Raw genomic sequence first — 21,776 nt, forward strand, 5'->3', positions numbered from 1 at the left:
GAGGCCACTCCGCCCACGCAGAGTGATGCAGACACACGCACATGCTCATTCACACACACACACATGTGTTCACACTCACTGTGGTCTGCCAGGGATGGAAGAATAACCTCTCACGGGTACCCCCGTGGGTTCCTATTTCAGCCGACTGTGGGGGTGGGTCTCTTGAAGGGTGTATTACAGAGCAGGCCCAGGGGATGGCTTTGAAGGAGTGAGAGCAATGGGCAGGGAGGGAAAACAGCACACCAGAGAACAGGAAGGTCAAAGGGCAGAAATGGGTATAGCAGAGAGTTTGGGGAAAAGAGGCCCCAGTGTGTAGAGCATGGTGGCTGCAGTCTATTGAGCTGGCCCCACGGTTCCAGCTGCATAATGGGCCAAGTTCAGATATCACCCCACACACTAGGGTGCCCCTCCCTGTGGACCTGCTTTAGGGACCTACCTTACTGATGAGTTCCCCGATCATCCCGTTCCAGGAGGTGTTATGGAGCTGGTGACCATACCTGCCGTCGGGGGCCTGGTAAATCTCATATTTGAAGCCCAGAGCCTTGGCCAGTGCATCCAGGACATCTATGGAGAACCCTTTGTAGCGCTTGGGCTGTCCAAGGATGTTCTCAGCCACCATCACGAAAGGCTCTTCCTGAGGACAACAGAATGAATGTTCTTCAATTAAATAACAAGTTCATTAATGCGCATTTCCAGGGTATTGTTGGAGAGACCAATCTGATGAATCCTAACTTTAGAACATTTGTATTCACTCAATTTAGGACCAAATTTAGGACAAATACTAAATTCCACTGCCCTTTTCTAAAAGCAGTTTATGGACACTCAAGGTACTGTGCGCAGGACGATCTCTCCGAGCAGCAGATCGATACGGAGGAATGGAGATTTAGTTGTCCTGTGTTACGTTACCCAGACTCTGCCCAAAACCCCCGCTCCTAGAATAACATGGTTTGTTTCCATTCGTTCATTTGCAGCATTCATGAAGAACTGGGACTCTGTCCTTAGGAAATGCCATAATTCAATGAGACCCACGTAAGAAATATGACACTTCTCATCCAGGATAATAAATGCCAATAGAGCTCTGTGATTTTAGATTGAGGGAAGTATTATATCTATCAGGTTGTACTAGAAAATGAATACTGATTAACAGGCAAGGCCAGGCCAGAAGTCAAAGGATAGGACAGGATTCAAACCCACAGCTCCTGAGTCCAAAGCCATGCCGTGTTCACACCCACAAGTGCTGTGCTGTATCACATGCAGGGTAGGTGACCATCTAGAAAACACCCCGGCCTTCCCCACCATTTCCCTGCTTTCTTGTGTGAAGCTAAGCAAGAAGGGGCTTTTTGGCAAACAGCCACAGAGAATATGTATATATCTCATTAATCTAGGTTTGTTGGGGAAATATAAGCCTTCTCCGGGGTGTGCACACAGAGAATGCACAAACGCTGCTCTCAAAGGCTTCTGAGCCAAGGAGACACTAGTGCCTGCTGTGACAGAAGGGAACATTTGGACATGTCTGACCCAGGCAATAAGAGGTAAATCTAAAATTTTTCCTACAGTTCTTTTAAAAATGTGAAAAACAGAAATTGAAAGGAAGATGCTTCTAAGGTCTCTTACAAATGGAAAGGTCTATGATTCCAGGACAGCTATGCAGAAAAATTGCACCTACCCAGTGGTCTGTCTTCATTCTGAACTTGTGCCTCGTGGCCTGTCAGTGGTGCTGAGTGCTAGAAGAATGTCCTCCTCTAGCATCTTTCTAGAGACCTGGCCACCAGCACAGCCCTCCTAAGGACTAGCAGCAGGTCAAGACCAGTTTACATACAGGAACGAGTGGAGCAGCTGGGCCCCTCTAGCACTCGGAGTGGGTCTGGATGACAGGGCCTGCTCTAGAGCAGCTCTGGGACCCCTTGTGGAAGGCCTCCGAGACCCTGGGGCAGAATATCCAATCTCACTCTCCCCTCATCATCCTCACTATTACTTAAAGGAAAGGCTTTAATGAAAGCTCCAACCACTCCTCAAGACCCCCTTCTCTCCAAACCCTGCATTACACAGAAAGTAGCCACTGACTCAAAGGCCTGGACGGCGAAGCTTCCAGAATATCCCCATGATCCTACCAAGACAGTCACCACTTTGAGAGTCAGTCCTTGGAGGCGGCTGCCCATGGGCCTCTCTTGCAGGCTGCCGTTCAGGCCCTTCTCCGAGTCCCACGTAGCCAGCTGCGAAGGAAAAAAGGGAGTGTGAGGGATGGAACAGGCGCTGTGCACACCTTGGAACCTCGTCTCCTAAACTGGGTCCTGAATCAGGCAGGGAGGTGGACAGCAGCGCTCTGGGGTTCCCAGAGGACCAAAGCCATCTTAAACCCTACAGAGGACAGAGATGGAACAGACGAAGGCGGCCACTCCTCCATCAGCCTTCCTGGATCTCTAGAACTCGGCACCCCTAAAATGAAACCAGTTAGTGAGAACATGTCTCTAGAAGGAGTGTTTATGTCCAGTTTTATTCTCTCCACCCATGGAGGCCATGTCACTGTGTACCCCAGAAGGTACCCTCTTTGTTTAACTTACTCCTGTGACTTGCCAGGGCCACAGGGCACTTGGGTTTAGCCACTGTTGTGTCCGAGAGTAGGATGAGGCCCCAAGTGCTCAGCTCGTCTTGCACCCCAGTGACTATCGCAAGCAGGGCCAAGAGCCTCCTGCCTGTTTTCACTGTGATGCGAGCTCCATCTTTTTCCCTGATGTGCAGGTAGCGGATAGTAACAGAACAAATGTGCTTTGGATCTGCTATATTCTCCTAAGCCTGCAGGGTGTGTCCAATACCTAGATGCATCTCTGACTGCCACCCTAAAGTGGCCAAGGAGACCCTAGCCTGATTCAAAAACAACGGAGCCACAGTTGTCCTTGGGGCTGCTTCCCCTCCCTGCATCCCTGCAGCATTTGTACGACAACGATGAGGCTTTGGTCCGGTCAATGATTCTCAACTGTTAATTGGGGAGACAGAAAAAAAAAAATGCAGACAGCCAGGCCCATCTCAAGCCAACTAAGTCAGGGCCTGGGCGTGGGAGTGATAATGCTTTCCGAGTGATCGCAATATCGAGACCAAGGTTGAGGGCCCCTGCTCATCTCGGTCTCTGGGCCACTAACTTGGCTGCAGATCAGGATTTCTTAAGGGGGCTTTTAAAATATCCTGGAGGCTGGACCCCACCTCCAGAGATTCTTATTTATTTGGTCTGTAGTGGGCTAGAAATGGATATTTTAGCTCCCTGGGTGATCTGAGTGCACACCCAGACTGTGAGCCACTGCTGTAGATTAAAGCAGTAATTCCCAAACTATGACGTGCACACCAGTCACCTGGGGATTTTGCATACTCACTAGGGAGACCTGAGGTTATTCACACCTAACAAGCTCCCAGGTGATGCCACTGCTGCTGGCCTGTGCACCACCATTTAAATAGCAAGGGGTTAAAGGATCAAACTGCCACAGGCAGCATCTCCTGTTTGTCAAAGAAAATCCATAAGACCCCTACTTAACCCAAACAGAAGGAGTACCGGCTGTGGAGACGTGCCATTGGGGGCCCCAAAGGAGTCACCAATTGCTCCCCTTAAGGATACTTCTACTCCCTCGGCATTTCTCACAGTCCTGACATCTGCAGCAGGGTCTGCACGCTGCGCCGTGACTGTAAGGCCACAGTTCCAGGACCTGCAGGCCCATTCCACCCGGAAGATGCTACAATCTGAGGCCTAATGCAAAACCATCGGAATAAGGTATGGAGTTCTACAGCCAGTTGGAAAGAAATCTGGAGGCTCTTGCTATCACTTTGGACGTGGTACCCACCAGTGCGCACTCCATTCTAAGCAGGATACTTGGCAGTGATAAATGAGCAATTTAGTTAAGAGCATCGTCATGCACGCTGAAGAGCCCCCACCACCACCCTAATTAATTTGGAGCGGGTGGCATTTCAGCAAAGAACAAGTGAAGATCTACCCAGAATTCTGCTCAAGGACATCAAAGAAGCCAAACATACTGCATTCTGGGAGTTGCTACAACAAGAAGGAAATCTCATGGCTTTCTCTCCCTTGGGTCTCAAGAAATAGCACTAGGACACAGAATCTATTCCTGCCTCTAGACTAAAATGCTGGTCAAAGGGAAGAGGACAGACTCGGACATATGGAGTCACAGAGTTGACTGCCTGCATTCTTTGGATGCTCCGACGTGAACTCAGGAAGCAGGAATGGGCGTGTATGTGGGCTGCCTGCATCCCATGACTGCTTAGCCCAGGCATGGAGCTACTTAACGTGTCATCTGCTACTCCTCCTGGGTGTGGGTGGCACTACAAAGGTCCTCTTGAGCATCTCAATGCTCATAGAGTCATAATGGAGGCAATTTTGTCAAAATGATGATGTGTCAGTACCAGAAACTGGATAGTCTATCCTGCACCAGGACTTGAATTCCTAACTTCTGGTGTCAAACCTTGCTGGCATGGTGAAGGGGCATCTTGACTCCTTGCTGCCTGGCTTGGATGAGCACCTAGAACGGAGCTCAGCTCAGCCTTGGTCAACCAGACTTCACCTGTCTTTCTATTGGGATTGTGATCGGGCGTGAGAACGGAGAACGGAGGCAGGAAGAAGCAGTTGGGGTTAAGCCCTGTCCTGCTAGGGTGTCAGCTCAGCTCCAAGAAGGACTCTGCCTCCTGGTGGCTCTCCACACCCTTCTCTGCTGCTAGCCCCCTGCCTTGCTTCAGATACCACTGCCTCTGCCCAGACCTTTGCAACAGCCTCCTTGCTGGTCTTGTTACCCTCGACCCCTCTCTCTTCTGGGCCATCCTCCAACATGCTGTTATGCACCTTTATAATAAATAAACATGAACTATGGTAATGAAAATCTGCTAATGAATTTCTACTTCCTACAGAATAAACATTTTTGTGTTTGGCTTAAAAGAAAGGCCTTCCTAATCTAGAACTAACCCTGACTCTCAGCTTCATTTCAGTTTACGTAGCCAAAGTACACTACAATCCCCACCAAATCCCTCACCCTCATCTCAGGCACGTCATTTTTAAAAATAAACTTTAACTTTAGAATAGCTTTAGATTTACAGAAAAGTTGTAGAGGTTGTGCAGATCATGTCCATGTACCTCACAACCAATTTCCCTGTTGTTAAGATGTTACATTAGTGTGATACAGTCATCACAACTAACACATCTTTAGCCCAATATTGGTGACTTCTGCAAAGCTGCAATAGAAATGATCCCCAGGGCCTTCTACTTTGGGCCTATGTCTGTGAGCCAGAGGTGGGATTTGGGTTTCTCGCTCTGTTCTCTGGAGTCAAAACCCATCTTCATAAGCTGTCTAGAACCTCAGGCTCCTGAGTTGGACCTTGTCTTGCTCACTCTGTCTCAGGGTCTCCAACCTTCCCTCGAACACCAGGTTCTCCTCTCCAAGATCAACTTCTGTAACTGGTCTAGAACATGAGAAATTGGAAGCATGAAATTAGCAAATGTTTATGAGTCAGTAGACCTAGGTTCTAGCTGTTCTTACCGCTTACCTGAGTGACAACACAGTGCTTGAAATGTAGGAGGCAGTCAACAAATATTTGTTCAATAAATTAAACTTCACTGAAATTTCATTTTCTTATCTACAAAATGGAATAAAAATCTCTCTCCTGCCAACCAGTGAGAGGATGTTCAAAAGAGAAAATAAACTTGAAATAATCTATTATAAAATATCTTAATTAAGAATCACAAAAATAAAGAGTCAGGATATGAAACTATGTGTACAATACAACCTTAATTATTTTTTAAGCAGTAGTAAATATAGGAGGAGATACATTAAAATGTGACACATGCCTATATGTGTTACAAATACTCAGTGGAATCATAAATAATCACTATTACCTTCTCTATGCTCTTCATTTTTTAACAGGTTTTTCACTACTTTAATAGGAAGGAAAATAGGATTTTGATAAAAATAACTAGCATAGATGATTAAGCAATATCCCATCACATGTCTTTATATGACTGAAAATGGAATGTCGGGGAAATAATTGAAGTGAAATTATCTGTCAGTATGTCAGGCCAATCTGAGAGTCAGAAACCATTAAGCCAGCGCTCTGGCTTTAAGGAACTCTGGCCCGGAAGTGGCTTATCCCCTAGACGCGGCATGTTGCTAGCTTCACCCCTACAGCACCTCCTGATCTGAGACCTCTCTGAGACGGTGCAGGGCACCACACACCTGCAGGGTTGGAAGACAGGAAGTGGCCACGGCTGAGGCACAGATCCGTGGAGATAAGCAATTTTTCTCCACTAAAAAAGAGGAACAGCACCAGCTCATTTTACCTAATAGTCAGACAACCTTAATGCCAGAAGGCCCTTTAAATCAAAGTGAAACTCCATGAGAAGAAAAATAAAATTCCTCGAAACTTGTTATCATCCTTATTTTTTTGTCTCAAAGTGTTTAGAACGTAAAGGTTTTGTTTGTTTGTTTTATTTTGTTTTAATACCGACTTCTCTCTCCCTGGCCTTTAGGCGTCCTGTTCCTGGACAAAGAAAGAAAAAAGACTTCAAAGAGAAACCAAAAAGCTGCCTTTCAAACACATCGGAGTGCAACCGTGGTCCGGGATCCAGGACTGTCCGTGTGGGGCAGGAAGGTCTGCTATTCCCTCACGTCGGCCGGAGCCCGTGCTCCGGGCAGAGCGAATCTTCCTATTTCCACAAAGCTATGTGCTCTTACCCAAATCCCAAGGCCAGAGCGGTAAACTTTCACCATTTCCAGGTGAGACCGTCCCTCTGAGATCCTGATATATTAGAGACCAGAACACAGAAATGCACAGTCCAAATGAAAGATTCCGGTGTCATTTTTTTTTTTTTTAAAGTAAAATGACACCTTTAAATGGATTCCCAGGCTTGCAGCCAGCCAGGATTAGGAAAGACCGCCTCCCACTCCACCCTGAGGGTGCCCGGTGCTCCGCGCCCCGTCCAGCATGCCGAGGAAAATGTTTCAGTCAATAAAAGCCAAATGAGGCTGATAGGCTTGATAAATGGGAAGCCAGAAAAACCTTTTACCCAAAGAAGTCCTGACACTTAGTCGTACGGCTGCAGACCATTTCATTTGTACATGAGTGTGTCTACTCTCACTTCCTCTTGTATTTTGCAGACAGAATGTTTTTTATGGGATCGATGAATTTATGGACACAGACACCCACTTTTGACAGCTGACCTGTCCAGATCAGTGCCTGAAAAACTAATTTCCAGCACTGTTAAACAAAACAAGTACTGCTGCTATTTGATAAGACAGCTATGGTTTTCGTTCATCACCGAGATCTGCTCTACCCAGAACAGAAATGTGGATGGAGCCAGAGGTTACAGCACAATCATCACTTGAAAGGAGATATATGGTCTCAAAATCTGATTATGACAAACAACTGTTCAAGAGATCAGCCAGTTGGAGAATATATTTCATAAACCACTGGTCTCAGGAAAATGTATTTCCTGAGTCAATCGGGGTATTCTCCATGTTAGTGTTTCTGAGATGTAAGATGTGGGGATTTGGGACTTTGTGGCCCTGTTCTTAATGAATGCAGGGCTATTAACCCTAAATGGGACAGGCCTCCTTTGGAAGATTGGGCTTTGTGATCTGCAACCTAATTATAGAGGTGTCTTAAGCTGTTGCCTCTTTTCACTGGGAGGGAGAAAGGAAAGAAGAGGAAATCCAACTGCTTTATAGCCCAGAGACAGAACATGACCAATTTCAAACAGAGAGTCTTGCCCATTCCTGGGGAGGCAAGGAAGCGGGGGAGGCAGAGAGGAAGGGAGAGAAGGAAGAAAGGAAAGAAGGCCTTAACCCCAAATCTCAGGTTTAACAATATCCAACAAGACAATAGATCAATAGCCTATATTGTGATACTCTCACAAGTAAGTGAGAAATAGTTTGTTGGTAAGCTTGTCTCAAGAGAGTACTAGAAACAAGAGGTGAAGATTTTATGACCATGTTTATCCAACCTCACAACCACAGCTGAAGCCCCATGAGAGCTGTCCCCTTATCAACTAGTGACTTCCATCCACGGAGTGCAGATGGCCCTGGCTTCAGGAACGATGGCCATACTGGGTTTATCCTCATGTCAGTGCCATGGACTTTTCTAAAACAATAAGTCATCTATTAGTTGTTGTTTTTTTTTTTTATCCCTTTGCCTACTTGTATTGGAAAATAATTGGGCTCAATGTATGTTTCAAAGAATCACAGCCTTGGATGGGGGTGGGATGAAGGGGAACCCACTTTCTTGAATCAGCTTGAATTGGACATTTGGCCAGCACTAATTTCCAGACAGTTGATTACAAGTCTTAAGCTCTGGCTAAATGCAGAAACAACATGGTTAGACACAAACACAGCATCTCAGAAGGAGAGTGTAGAATCTGTGCGTAGAATATCACTATGTTATAATATTATCTGAGGGTAGAATATTATTAGCAGCCAGGGTTCCTGCAGTATAGTATAATGTTACAGTTCATTTTGGGGACTCCAGCACATCAGGGTCGCTGAGGCTGGGCGTCGGAGGGCAGGGATCACAGGAGTTGGCAGTCAGTATCAGGTTCATACACCCACTGAGGAAGGGGCTAGTGCCTCTCCTGAAGCCCCCAGACATGCTGTGCAGGAAGGGGTGGTTCTCACTCTGAGATGGGAGAGATGAAAGTCTTGTCTCAGTCAGGACCAGTTGCACAGGGAGTTGAGCCTTTGGTGAAAGTTGTACTATCTTAAAACAAGCCTCACAAGAACTTACACTAAATGTCCAGAGGACAGAGTTGGAAGAAACTGGAAGAAGAGTGAAATATGCAGGAGGGCTATCACACACGAGGGCTTATGAAAAACCTTTGGCAAGGATGAGAAAAAGATGCTTCCCCAGTAGTGTTGGAGAGAAAGGTAATGAAAACTGGCAGAAATGCCTTTGGCCCTGGCAACGGATCATTGGTGATGGAGGCAGTGAAAATGCCCAAGCCCAGTCTCTACTACCTGAAACTCCAGGGTGACTGCTTAGCCCAGGCATGGAGCTACTTAACGTGTCATCTGCTACTCCTCCTGGGTGTGGGTGGCACTACAAAGGTCTTCTTGAGCATCTCAATGCTCACAGAGTCATAATGGAGGCAAATTTGTCAAAATGATGATGTGTCAGTACCAGAAACTGGATATTCTAGCCTGCACCAGGACTTGAATTCCTAACTTCTGGTGTCAAACCTTGCTGGCACAGTGAAGGGGCATCTTGACTCCTTGCTGCCTGGCTTGGATGAGCACCTAGAACGGGGCTCAGCTCAGCCTTGGTCAACCAGAGGGATGGAAGGATGGACCAGCTCTGATAGTGCCAGCCATGGAGTCTTCCTGTCACATTAAGAGCAAGGATGGGGAAAGCTCCACTTCTGCTTAAGATATATAAAGCAGAAAGAGAATGTTGCTCCCATTGTAACAACAACAACAATAAAAGCCAGATAACCAACAAAACCCTATATAAATATATATATAAATAAAATTTAGCCTATAAGAAACCTGTAGTCATAAAACCACTTGTTGGACTGAATTTCACAAGGTAAGAAGCCTCTCCAAAGACAGGACATAGCATCTATGGCACAGCATGGGATGAAAGAGGTGGCAGTTTTAAAAGTGAGTAAGAAGAAACACTCCTGAAATTTAACAGTCGTAAAGGCCAAGCATGTGCCAGCAGGAGAACAAAGCCCCTGGGAGCATCAGACTCAAGGGAGGTCCCACGGTCATCAGCTCTCCTCCTCCAAACCTGTACTGGGGGGGAGTGGGAGAAAGCAAAACATAACAGCAACTAAGTTACCAGACAATGTCAAATAAATGTATATCCAATGCAGGACTTGTATGAGGTACATGTGAAGAAAACTCACAACTCCACTATAAGAAAAACAGCCCAATTTTTAAAAACAGAGAAATGACTTATTTTTTCCAAAAAAAAGACATGTGAAAGGCCAATATGCACATGAAAATATATATATATTCCACATCAGGAATCATCAGGGAAATGCAAAATAAGATAACAAGGAAGTGTTCTACCACTAAACCTCACTAGGATGGCTAAAACTCAAAGACTGACACTACTAAGTATTGTTGAGGATCTGGAATGCAAAATGTGCAGCCATACTGGGAGACAGCTGGGAGATTTCTTATAAAGGTAAATATATCCCTGCTATGCAACCCAGCAATTCCGCTCCTAGGCATTTATGTGAGGCCAATATAAACTATGTCCCTACAAAGATCTGTATGTGAATGTTCACAGAAGCTTTATTCATAATGGCCCAAAACAGCAGCTCTCCAAATGTGGATCATCTGGTGCACAGATCAACAAAATGTGTTATATTTATACAAAGAATACTATTCAGCAAGACAAACTACTGACACATGCAACAACATGGATGACCTCAAAAGCATTATGCCAAGTGAATGAGGCCAGACACAAGAGACCACACACTCAATGATTCTATGGATAAGGTGTTCTCAGAAAGGCAGTGTTAAACCACTGAAAATAGATCAGTGGCTGCCTAGAGGTGGGATGGGAGGAGAGTATCGAATGCAAAGACAAAGTAGGGGGATTTGGGGAAACGGAAATGTTCTTATATTTTGAATGTTCTGTATACATGCTACCGTATACATTTGTTTGTCAGAGATGATCAAATGCTGTACAGCTCAAATGGGTGGATTTACTACACATAATTGCATCTAAATAAACCTGATATGTATACAATGATTTTGAAAATGATAGAGCCATGTGCTGGAGTGGTAGGTAGTGGTACTAACATGTCATATGACCCAACTATGACCCTCTGGCAAGGATGGTTAAGACTCCCAAAATAACATTATGACTGACACTGGTACCCTCAAGTAACTGTGCTTTAACTACATGGAGCTTGTGGTCTCAAACAGCCAAGAAATTATCTACCAATCTTGAAGAACTAGATGCATCTTTATAAGGTTTTAGAAAGAATGTAAGTGCAGTTTTACCTGCAAATAGTTCCATGGTGTGTGGAAAAAAATAGGTTACATAACATTATATATGGTATGATCCAAACTTTTTAATGCTTATTTCTTTGGGAGATGGTGCATGTATATGCCTAAGACACAAAAGTGGCTGTTTCTGGAATCGAGTGGAGCAATAGGATTACAGGGAATGTTCATCTCTTGCATGGTACAATTCTGTAATGTTTGAATTGTTTTACAGACAGGAAGCATCGCTTTTATAATCAGAAGAAAAACAATGGAGCAATTTTCATTCTGAGACTGCGTTACAATCTAGCTTATGACTGTAATGTTGACTTTGTGTCCCTCTTTAATTGTTTTAGGTGTATTAGTTTTGTCTCTCTGAATCAACTGCAAGTTCTAGCAAAGGCAGTCTCGGCAGCAGAACAAGCCAGGCCGGAATTCTGTTTCTTCCACTTTTGAGCGAGGGGATCTCTGGCAAATTACTTGAACTGGTCATATTTTTCCTCCAGGCTCAAATGTCTTCATCTGTAGGTTCCACTAAATACTAGCTATTGTTATTAACAATACAGATTTTTTCTCTCAGGTTTCTACTATGCTAAGACCCATACTAACAGTTTAAGAAATTCTTGTTAGATTGAACTGACTACAATTAATGGCCCTACATACACTATGCATCAGTCTGAAGTTTGACAAGACATGTACAACAGCCAGTTCTATGAGTTCTTACATTGAAAAATGTGTCAGGTCTCTTCCATTATATTCTCTTCAAACTTTGGGCCATCTCCTCTCCCGGAAACACCCTCCTCTTCCCTTGTTCTCTGACTCCTGGTCATCCTGTGATTATCATTCTAGGGATCTTTCCTTGCACGTCCAAGAGTAAATGTCTCCCTTCGGTGAGCCCACAATGCCCTGACCGTAGCCCTGTGGAAATGCTTTTCACAATATATTAAGACTCTTTTTCCATCTATTCCCAAATAAACTGCATCTCTATAAAGGCAGAGACTATCTCTTCTTCATTTTTATTCACTCAATACAATCTTATTAGAAAGATTTATAAAATTGATCATCCCCTGGCCACTACCTCATTAACTGGCTGGAATTTCATGCTTTTCTCAAATTCTAGATCCCCAGTTATGCTTCAGATCTGAAGCTCTATAAAAGGCTTTCTCGCTCGGTGCATATTTATTTACAGTGGTTGGAAGTTCCTGGGAGGATTTTCTCTCTGCATGATTTTGTGTTGAAAACTCACATTAAGACTTCTAGCCATGGAAAAGTGTTAGCAAATGAGTGATTTCTAAAACCCCACCTTGTAAGTCTTTACCTCTAGGTCCTGGTGAGTGTGTGGTCTGCGGACCCGGAGCATCGTATCTCGGATCCAACCCACATCTGCTGAATCGGGGTCTGCATTCTAACAAGGTTCCCAGGGAATGCACAGGCACAGCTAAGTTGAGAAGCAGTGTCTAGATCATACCATTATTTCTTACCTAGGAGTTTTATGAGCTGCCTTACCTATCTCTCGGTTTCTCTCTTATTCACCTCCTTTCTAACCCCCATCCCCAGCAGCCCGTTTTCTTTCTTGCTTTTTCTTTTTCTTTTCTTTTTTTTTTTTTTTTTAAGAAAATTGCTTTATTTCACCCTCCTTAGAATTCTCAACTGGCCTTCTGTTACACTTGGATTATCCTTTCCACGGCCTGTAAGACTCACCGAGTCTGCCCTTCAAACTCATCCTTCTCATCACACTTTCCACCTTGCTCACGACACCCTACCAACACTGGCCACCTTTCACTTTCTCTCTCACGCCAAGGTCCCTCCTGCACAGGAACTTGTGCATACTCTTCACTTCCCCAGTAAATCACATTTCTACCATTCATATCCCACGCTTGGCTCCTCCTGATCTGGTGGGTCTTGCCTGATGAGTCTTACTCTTGATAAAGCCTTCCCAGGTCACTCTTAAGTTTTGTTTTTTTTGTTTTTTGTTTTTTTTTTTTGAGACAGAGTCTCACTCTGTTGCCCAGGCTAGAGTGAGTGCCGTGGCGTCAGCCTAGCTCACAGCAACCTCAAACTCCTGAGCTCAAGCGATCCTCCTGTCTCAGCCTCCCGAGTAGCTGGGACTACAGGCATGAGCCACCATGCCCGGCTAATTTTTTCTATATATATTTTTAGCTGTCCATATAATTTCTTTCTATTTTTAGTAGAGATGGGGTCTCGCTCTTGCTCAGGCTGGTCTCGAACTCCTGAGCTCAAACGATCCGCCCACCTCGGCCTCCCAGAGTGCTAGGATTACAGGCGTGAGCCACCACGCCCGGCCACTCTTAAGTTTTAATATTCTCAAACACAGGACTTTGCTGTGTTCTTAACAGCTCTCAAATACTGTAACTGTGAAAAGCACCTTGCATGACAGAGATCATGTCTGTTTTGTTCACCATCATAATCATTTGACACAATTTCTGGCCCACCTCATGCACTTAATGAATATTTGTTGAATAAGCAAATAAATTAAAGGATTAGTCCAGAGATCAGCAAACTCTTCTTTAAAGGACAAGACAGTAAATATTTTAGGCTTCTTGGGCCATATAGTTGCTGTGGTCAACTACCCAATGGGGGCAGCTGGGTTCTAATAAACTTTTCGTACAGACTAAGTGGCCCGCTGGATTGGGCCCGAGAGTCATAGTTTGCTGATCCATGAATGTCAATACCTTCATTTCTATTGTTCCCCCTTCCTAGAATATTCTCTCTCCAGTTGCACTTGCTAAAGCACTACCCTTCTTTCAAAGTTTAATTTGTCATTTTTAAAAATTGTTTAATTGCCATGTTTTCAGGAAACCCCATTTCATCTCTCCAAACAGAAGTGACAGATCCTCCTGCATCTTTAAAGCATTATGCTTACCCTTTCTCAGGGCACTGAGCACGTTCACATTTCCCTGACAGTTCCTGCTGCAGATTGTATTTTCGAAAGATGGTTGTGACAATATTCCCCATCCCACATGCTCTTCTATAATGTGACTTCTCCACCTCCTAGCAGGAAGTGAAGTCTAATTCCCCTCACTTGAAATCTGGCCTGAATCTGATGCTGCATGTCGTTCAGGCTAGGTCAGAAAAGGCCATGCAGCTTCTACCTCGTTCTCTTGGGATGCTCACCTAGCACGAAGCTTTTCAACCTTGACACCATTGATATTTGGGCCCAGATAATTATTTGACGGTCAGAGGGAAGTTCTGTGCATTATAGGATGTTGAGAAGCATCCCTGACCTCTGCCAACTAGATGCCAGTAGCTCAACACCCTCCCCCCCCCCCACTGCCAGTGTGATAACCAAAAATATCTCCAGACATTGCCCAAAATCCCCTGAAGGGGAGAATTACACAGCCTACCCACACCACCACTCATTGAGAACCTCTCATCTAGGAGAATCCAGCTGCCCTGCAAAAAGTACAACACCCTGAGACCACCATGCTGGAGAGACCGCCATGCTGGAGAGACCAACCACATGTGGATATTCTAGTCAATAGTCCTATATGAGTCCAGCCTTCCCAGCACCTCTGCCAAAGCGCTGGACATGTGAGTGAAGCCACCTTAGAACCTTCAGATCAGTGCATTAGCCAGTTGAGTGTCAACAAGTGACTTCAGCTAACATCAGAATAATCACCAAGATAAGCCTGACCAAATTTCTGACACACAGAATCCATGAGATACAACAAAATTGTTGTTTATTATACTAAAGGTTGGGTCATTTTTTATGCAGCAATAGAAACTTGAATGGAATTTGTTACCTGGAAATATGGAGTTACTATAAAAAAAATGAAATATGTGGGATTAGCTTTGGTACTGTGTACAGGAGGAAGCTGGAAGAACCTTAAGGAGACTTTTAGTGGAAGCAAAACTCAAGAAAACTTACTGTAAGAGTTTAGTCAGAAATACTAGAAGCTAGAAAAAAAGCTACCTTGGTTACACAGTGGCAGAAAATTTAGGAAAACTTTCAACCTGCAGTACTATGGGAAGTAGAAAATCTCTTAATAAACTGATGAATCCAACTAAGGAGATGCATCTAAAGGTGAATCTAACCAGGCAGAATTTTGGACAGTCCTTGCTTTCTCTTAGCTGCATATGACAATGCACGCATGGCTGCACAGACAGTTCATAAATTAAATGAAGAAGGAATTCTGCTTTCAAGCGGAATTTAGAGAAAATAAATAGAAGCCAGGGTTTGTTGGACTCAAACATAAAACTATTTCTCATCCTCAGTCTCTTCAAGCAGAAAAATTCCAAAATAAGAGAGGTGCTCAGTGCAAAGATCAACTCCTGCAGACTACTCAGAAAATGCAGACCCGTGAAATAAAGAGTCTGAGTGTAAAACCCTTTCTTAAGAGCTCATAAATATTTAATGTCGTACCTTGGAGACCTTTCAGAAAGACAAAAGGCTTCCCACAATCTTAAAAGCGACTATCACAGACCCTATCTGTCAGACAGTAGAACTTTCAAGAATCCAGGGCAGCCTATTTGGAAATTCAAGGTAAAGAAGAGCCCATCTCAAAGAAATGTGTAGGTATGGCTTTCATCTAACGTGGTCAAAAACCAATACACTTCATTTAAAAACCCACAGTTCTTAAAGTAAGTGTAGTGGCTAAAGCCCAGCCAGATTAGACTAAATGGTTCAGAGACAATGCAGAATGAAAGAGACTTTTAGATCCCTGAACTTCTATGGGCAGGAAGCAGCTGGGAAAAATATCCAGCTACAAAGAGTCTACTTTTTTTTTTTCTTTACGGAAAATTAAGGATCACTTAGAAGGAATCAAGAGCTCAAAGGGTGGAGTCAAGAAACAGAGAATCGTTGCCCAGAAGCAGTAACAGGTCCTAATGGAGGAGTTAATGACCCGGGTCCAGCTGGATGTGAGAATCGCTATCCACCAGTGACCACCATGTGCTTCCCAGCACCTCCCTCCTTACAGGTGGGAGTATTTATTGCGGTTATTCTATTACTGACTTACCTTTGTATATTGAATGTAGAGGAGTCAAATAACTGGTTTTTTAGATTCAGGTCTTTAGATGGAGAACTATACATGGGGAGCTGTATCAAAGAATCTGTATTCAAGGAGCTTCATTTGTACCTCAACCTGACTTAGATGAAAAGATGCCAGATTTTGAGTCGATGCCATAGTGGAATGAGACTTAAGGGTTCTTGAGGGAGGGAGGAAGATTAGCTTTCATTCCAGAGAGGTGTGGATCACTGTGGCCATAGGTAGCAGTATCACAGGTATTGCAGGTGGTATCTTCCAAGAGTGGCAACATCATCTATCGCATGTGCTCTTCTAGACTGTGACCGTGTTACTCCTCCATCAACATACAGAGTCTACCCCCTCCACTCCTCCTTGAACCTTGACTGGTTTCACTTGTAATTTACAAATTGTGGTAGAAGTAACACTTTGTGACTTCAGAGGCTACATTCTAAATAGCCGTGCAATGTCCACTTGGTTCTCTTGTCACCTTTGCTCTGGGGAATCCAGCTACCACATAAGAGATTCAATAGCCTGAGACCACCATGATGAAGATATTCCCTAAAGAAACACCCAACTATATCAGGCTCCGTGTAAACAAGAAATAAATCTTTCTTGTATTAAGCCTCTGAAAATAATATAGTCTAGCCTATCTTGACCATAATCCATCCTTCACATAGGAGGAAGAGTAACATTTCAGAAACATAAATCATTTCATATTGCTCCTTCCCTTAAAATGTTCCATTGGCATCCATTTGAAATAAGATCCAAATTCCTAAGCATGACCTACAACATTCTACATGATCTGACCTCTGCCTACATGACATCCTACCACTTCCTCCTAGTTACCTATAGCAGCCACACTGGCCCTCTTTCTATTCCTCTGATATCCCAAAACTATTCCCAGTTTAGAGTCTTTGTACGTGCTCTTCCCCTAGAAACATTTTTAACCCAGAACTACTCTTAGTTGGCTTCTTGCATCAGTCAGTCTTCGTTTTCTTCAAAGGGGCATTTAATTGCTAAAATTTTTATAGATTTATTATCTATCTCCCCCCCCCCACTGGAATATAAGCTGTATGAGGACAGAGTACTTTCTGATCCAGCACCCTTAGAACTTAGTAAAATGCCTGGCACAGAGCTGGCACTCGATAAACGATGACCATTATTATTATCGTTATCACAAATAATAAAGATGCGCATACCTATTTTTATAGCTTGCTGAATCCCAACAGGAGCATCTGTCCTTGGACAGGTGACTGAGGTCTGGGAGAACCTAAAATAAGATCCCATGGAGTTCTCCCTCAACCAAAATTCAGAGAAGATTCAGGTGTGCTCAGAATCGCAAGACTCTCCTGACACATTGTCAGGTAAGAAATTGAGCATCTGATCATCAGCTATGATTAGTTGAGAGGTGTGATACTCTTGATTTAAGAACAAGGCTTTTGCCCCAGCCTCACAGGCAGAACAATTTGCTTGCAACATAAAACATGTGGAAACACTGAAAGAAAGGAAACCAGAACAAATGCATTAACAAAATAGAATATGCAATTGCCTAACAAGCAAGGACATATGCTCAATCTAATAACATAGAAAAGGCAAGTTGTAGTGATATACTATTTCTTGCTTATAAAATTTTTAAAATGAAATATCTAGTGATAACACTGTGAAATGAGCATAATATTAACAAGGATAAACTGATACTCTGTGGAGGGCAACTTAGCAGTATGAGCCAAGAGCATAACAAATATACTTCTTATTAATTAATAAATTTATTTGTTGATTTTTATTTTTTAGAGATGGAGTCTCACTATGTTGCCCAGGCTGGTCTCTAACTCCTGGCCTCAAGTGATCTTCCCACCTAAGCCTCCCGAGTAGCTGGGACTATAGGCAGGCACCACCACGCCCAGCTCAAATATACCTCCTGACCAGTAATTCCAGGGAACTTTTCTAAGGAAGAGCTTCTACACGTTAATGGCAAAAACAAAACTTAAGCACAAAGGTGATCATTAGAGGACCAAACATAATCGCAAAAACAAAAAAGGAAAATCACCTGAAATCCAATTATATAAGAAATGTTGAGTAGTTATAATGCACCTCCTGGATATAACATTAGGCAGCACTAAAAAGGATTATTAGAGATTGTGTTAACATTAGAAAATGTCATGACCCTTAATGTTGAGCAGTAGTAGTAATGTTGGGTAGACTCTTGTAACTGTTGAAGAAATGTTTAGTTGGTGGAAATAGAATGTGTTGTGTTGGCGAGTTGAGAGGAGGCCCTGGGAGGAAAGGACAGGAGCTGAAGAGGGAGATTCTGGATGTTTACGTTCTTGCAATCTCAAGAGAGAAGAGAGCCAAGAGTGTATGAGAATCCAACCAAGTGGAGCAGAAAGACTGGCTGAATCTGAATTGCAAAGGCACCTCTTCTGTTGCCCTGGTTACAGCCCCCTTCTCTTGGTAGTGATATTATAAATGAGGCAAGTCACATGCAAACGAAGAAAGCAGATATTGGGGGAGAGCCAGGTTGGCTCTGAGAAGCTCTGCCTTGGGGGTGGGTCTGAGGAAGAGTTTGGGAAGTGTCGGTGCAGGAGACGAAGGTGACCTTAGAAAGAGTCTCACATTGAAAATAAGAATAGACGGCTGCTGCAAGCTTGGGAACATCAGCTCTGCTGTCACCCCACTGAGACAGTCCCCACAGCACCAGTGAGTCTGCAGGACTTCACCTGCTCAGTCTGGTGAAGTCCTACACAGAAGAGGAAACCCCAGGACCAAAAATTAATAGAGCTCAATCTCTTTAGTGGCTTTTGGGGTCAGTATAGGTAAAACGTGGGGAATTGAGATTATATAATTAAAAAAACTCAAAACGATAAATATATATTCTTATAACCATGTGCATATTTAATATTATATATGTATGCACATATTTGTTATATATGTGGTATGGGGATATATAATACACAGATGGATAAATCCAAAATTTAATAATTCTTTGAGTAATAAATTTATTGCTGAATTTTTTCTTTAGAATTCAATACATTTTTTGAAATTTCTATAATGAGCTTGATTTACTTTTACAATGAGAAAAATAAAGTCTAATTTTAAATAAAGTATGATATCAAATAATTTCATGCAAGCCCAGGGATGCGGACTTGTACTGCCAAGTCAATGACTAGCTGACAGTAGTCGTCCCCACGTCTGTGCTCGTTGGCTGCTCTGACAGTCAGGACAGAGCCACCTCCCTCCGCCTGCCCCAAATGGTTTTTCTTTAATCCACATTCTTTAATGAAGCTTGGAATAGACAAACTGCAGAAAGAGTCGATGCGCCTCTTGAGTGTATCTTTATGATCCTTGTAATTGGTACAAGACCAAAGCACACACAGTCCCAGCCCTCAGGCCCTTTATGAGTCAGAATTGGTGGGACACACATCTCAGGGCTGGCACTGAGCTCACACCGGTGGAGACACACACTCCAACTGGAGAAAGCCCAGAAATCTTGACGCGCCCCTGCAGGGTAAATGCGGAGACGTGACTGACCACCTTTGGGGCTTGGAAGGCCTTGGAGGTGATTTCCTGCCATGGTCAGAACCTTTCCTGAACACCACCCCGTGAGAAAACGTTACACCAATATATGGATGCTTATTTACGAATGATGTACCTGCATATACTAACATATTGTATATACTATAAAATACATACAGACGATATTTTTACAAGTGGAGATACAGATAAAATAAATTATTTTTACTGAGAGATCATATTGTCATTAATGAATATTTTAAGACCCAGCAGTATACATTTAACACAAGGTTCATTATTAACCACTACAAATTTAATTTGCTATTTTAAATAGTTTTATTGACAACTTGGAAATTTTTTAACCAACTTCCTATATTGTCACTGTTTTTGCCTCATAATATGGCTGACAAGGAGCTCAGACCGAGGCCTGCAGACATGTCCACTCACGCTCCGTTCTCACATTGATAGCGGCGTTTGCCTCCCTGGGATCATCTTCAGTCTGCCCATTATTCACAGGTAACCCTGTTCTCCATCCGCTATCAGTTATTTTACTTAAAACTCAATATCATCCATGAATCCTTTTCCAGGTAAATGTGAATTACAAGACATTACAATTTATTGAAGTCAAAACTTAGGGCATTCGGGCAAACCGTCTGTGTGCTGGAACCCCTGCTTTTCCCTTGGGTACCCCTCAGTCCACGCCACAGTGCCGCTTACAGTGTGCTCCACGGACCAGAGTCAGCCTTCAAACTGTTTGCAGTCCTCAGTGAGGTAAGTGAAGACATCAAAAGTAAATGTTTGTGAACATTTAAAAATTTGACAGATGACACTGCGTGATCCCATTTAACTATACAAGGGAGGCTTGTGTTCAGCTTGTATCAGGGAAGGACTGGGCCGGTGGAGAGATGACACACCATGCTCAGATTCAGGCAGTCGATGACTTGTGGACAGAGCAAGGAAGAGCAGCCAGTGTGCCAGCTCCCTGGGTCCTCCGTCCACACGCCAAAAAAGATGACATTGAAACAAAAGGGCAGTGACTGTGGCTTGAGTTGTGGGACACCCCATTGCAGAGGCGCCAACTCCAGACTTCCTCTGCAAGGTTTTGTGGCCTGCGGTCTGTCCCGAGAGGGGCAGGGCAGGATGCTCGCGCCCCATCAGACCCCCGAGGAGCAATAAGAAACCACCTGAGGACGGCCGCCCAGTGGCCAGGGGGACAGTGGGAGATGCCTCACAGCAGCTCCTCACAGCCCTGCCCCCCCTCGCGTGCCAGGAGGATCCCGAGGTGATGCACCAGGACTTCCGTTAGCACAACTCAGGCTTTTGCCTGCATGGCCCGTTTGGATGCATGCGCGGTCAGCAGGGCACCGTGGCAGAGCCCCTACCAGCACCCGTGTCGACCCATATAGCAAAATATTGCAAAGCTTAATGTCCCTCTCAAGCTTTAGGAAAAAATATCTGTAAATAAATGTTCTAATTTTATCTTCCATAACCCAGTGATGTGACCATCCCACTCATGACGTCACTGATCTCGTGAAATCTCCATCTGAAGCCAGAATCCACGTGCCACCAGCCTGAAGGACAACACAGACATTCACCCAGTGAGGAGAAGGGGACTCTCTTCCATCAGAGGTGTCATTTTTTTAAATCTGGGCAATGGTTCACAGAGTCGTTCCTTCTATCCAATCGCCAACATATTCACTAATTAAGCAAACACTTATTGAAGTCTGCCACCTGCCAGAATCTGACAGGCACAGGTCACAAAAATGAATGAAGCATAGACCCTGTCCTAGAGAAATGTGTGGTCTGGGAGGGAGAAAGGTAAATGAAAGGAAGAAGTTAAAATCATGGGTTACACATGTGAAGAGGGTTTGTAGAGGACAGTGAGGGGAAACAGAGAAAAGAGTGATTCTCTGAGCCTAGGGGACCAGGGAAGTGCATGTCGAAGAGAGTGAGGTATGATATTAACACTAAAGAATGACTAGGATTTCCCCAAATAGAGGATAGCATCCAGGCCACTGCTGCTCAAAGAAACAACACATGCGAAGCACTGGTGGTAAAGGAGAGCATGCTATGCCTAGAGACACCTCCTCCCCCAAATCCCCCTTCCCTCAAGACATAGCCAGTGGGCCAAGAGGGACACAACAAGGCATGACAGATAGAAGCTGGGATTGGGAGTCAAACGTTCATCCAAGTTCTATTTCCTCCCCTTGCAGACAGTGTGACCTTGAGCCAATAACTTATCCTCTTTGTTTCTATTTCTTCACCTGCAAAAATAATGAAATTAATGCCTACTTACCTTTAA

At 44.0% G+C, this 21,776-nt stretch overlaps 1 protein-coding gene across 2 annotated transcripts in view; it reads right to left on the reverse strand.

Annotated features, from left to right (window-relative positions):
- GRID1 (glutamate ionotropic receptor delta type subunit 1) overlaps positions 1-21,776 on the reverse strand; it is a 680,971-nt gene that overhangs the window by 108,860 nt on the left and 550,335 nt on the right. For both annotated transcript variants that reach the window (XM_069460227.1, XM_069460228.1), the window contains exons 9-10: positions 2,112-2,213; positions 437-634 (exon numbers count right to left, since the gene is read on the reverse strand). In XM_069460227.1, coding sequence (XP_069316328.1) covers positions 437-634; positions 2,112-2,213 — 300 coding nt within the window. The remainder of the gene's footprint in view (positions 1-436; positions 635-2,111; positions 2,214-21,776) is intronic.

This window comes from Eulemur rufifrons, chromosome 28, assembly GCF_041146395.1.
Source record: "Eulemur rufifrons isolate Redbay chromosome 28, OSU_ERuf_1, whole genome shotgun sequence".
In the NCBI taxonomy this organism is placed as follows: Eukaryota; Metazoa; Chordata; class Mammalia; order Primates; family Lemuridae; genus Eulemur; species Eulemur rufifrons.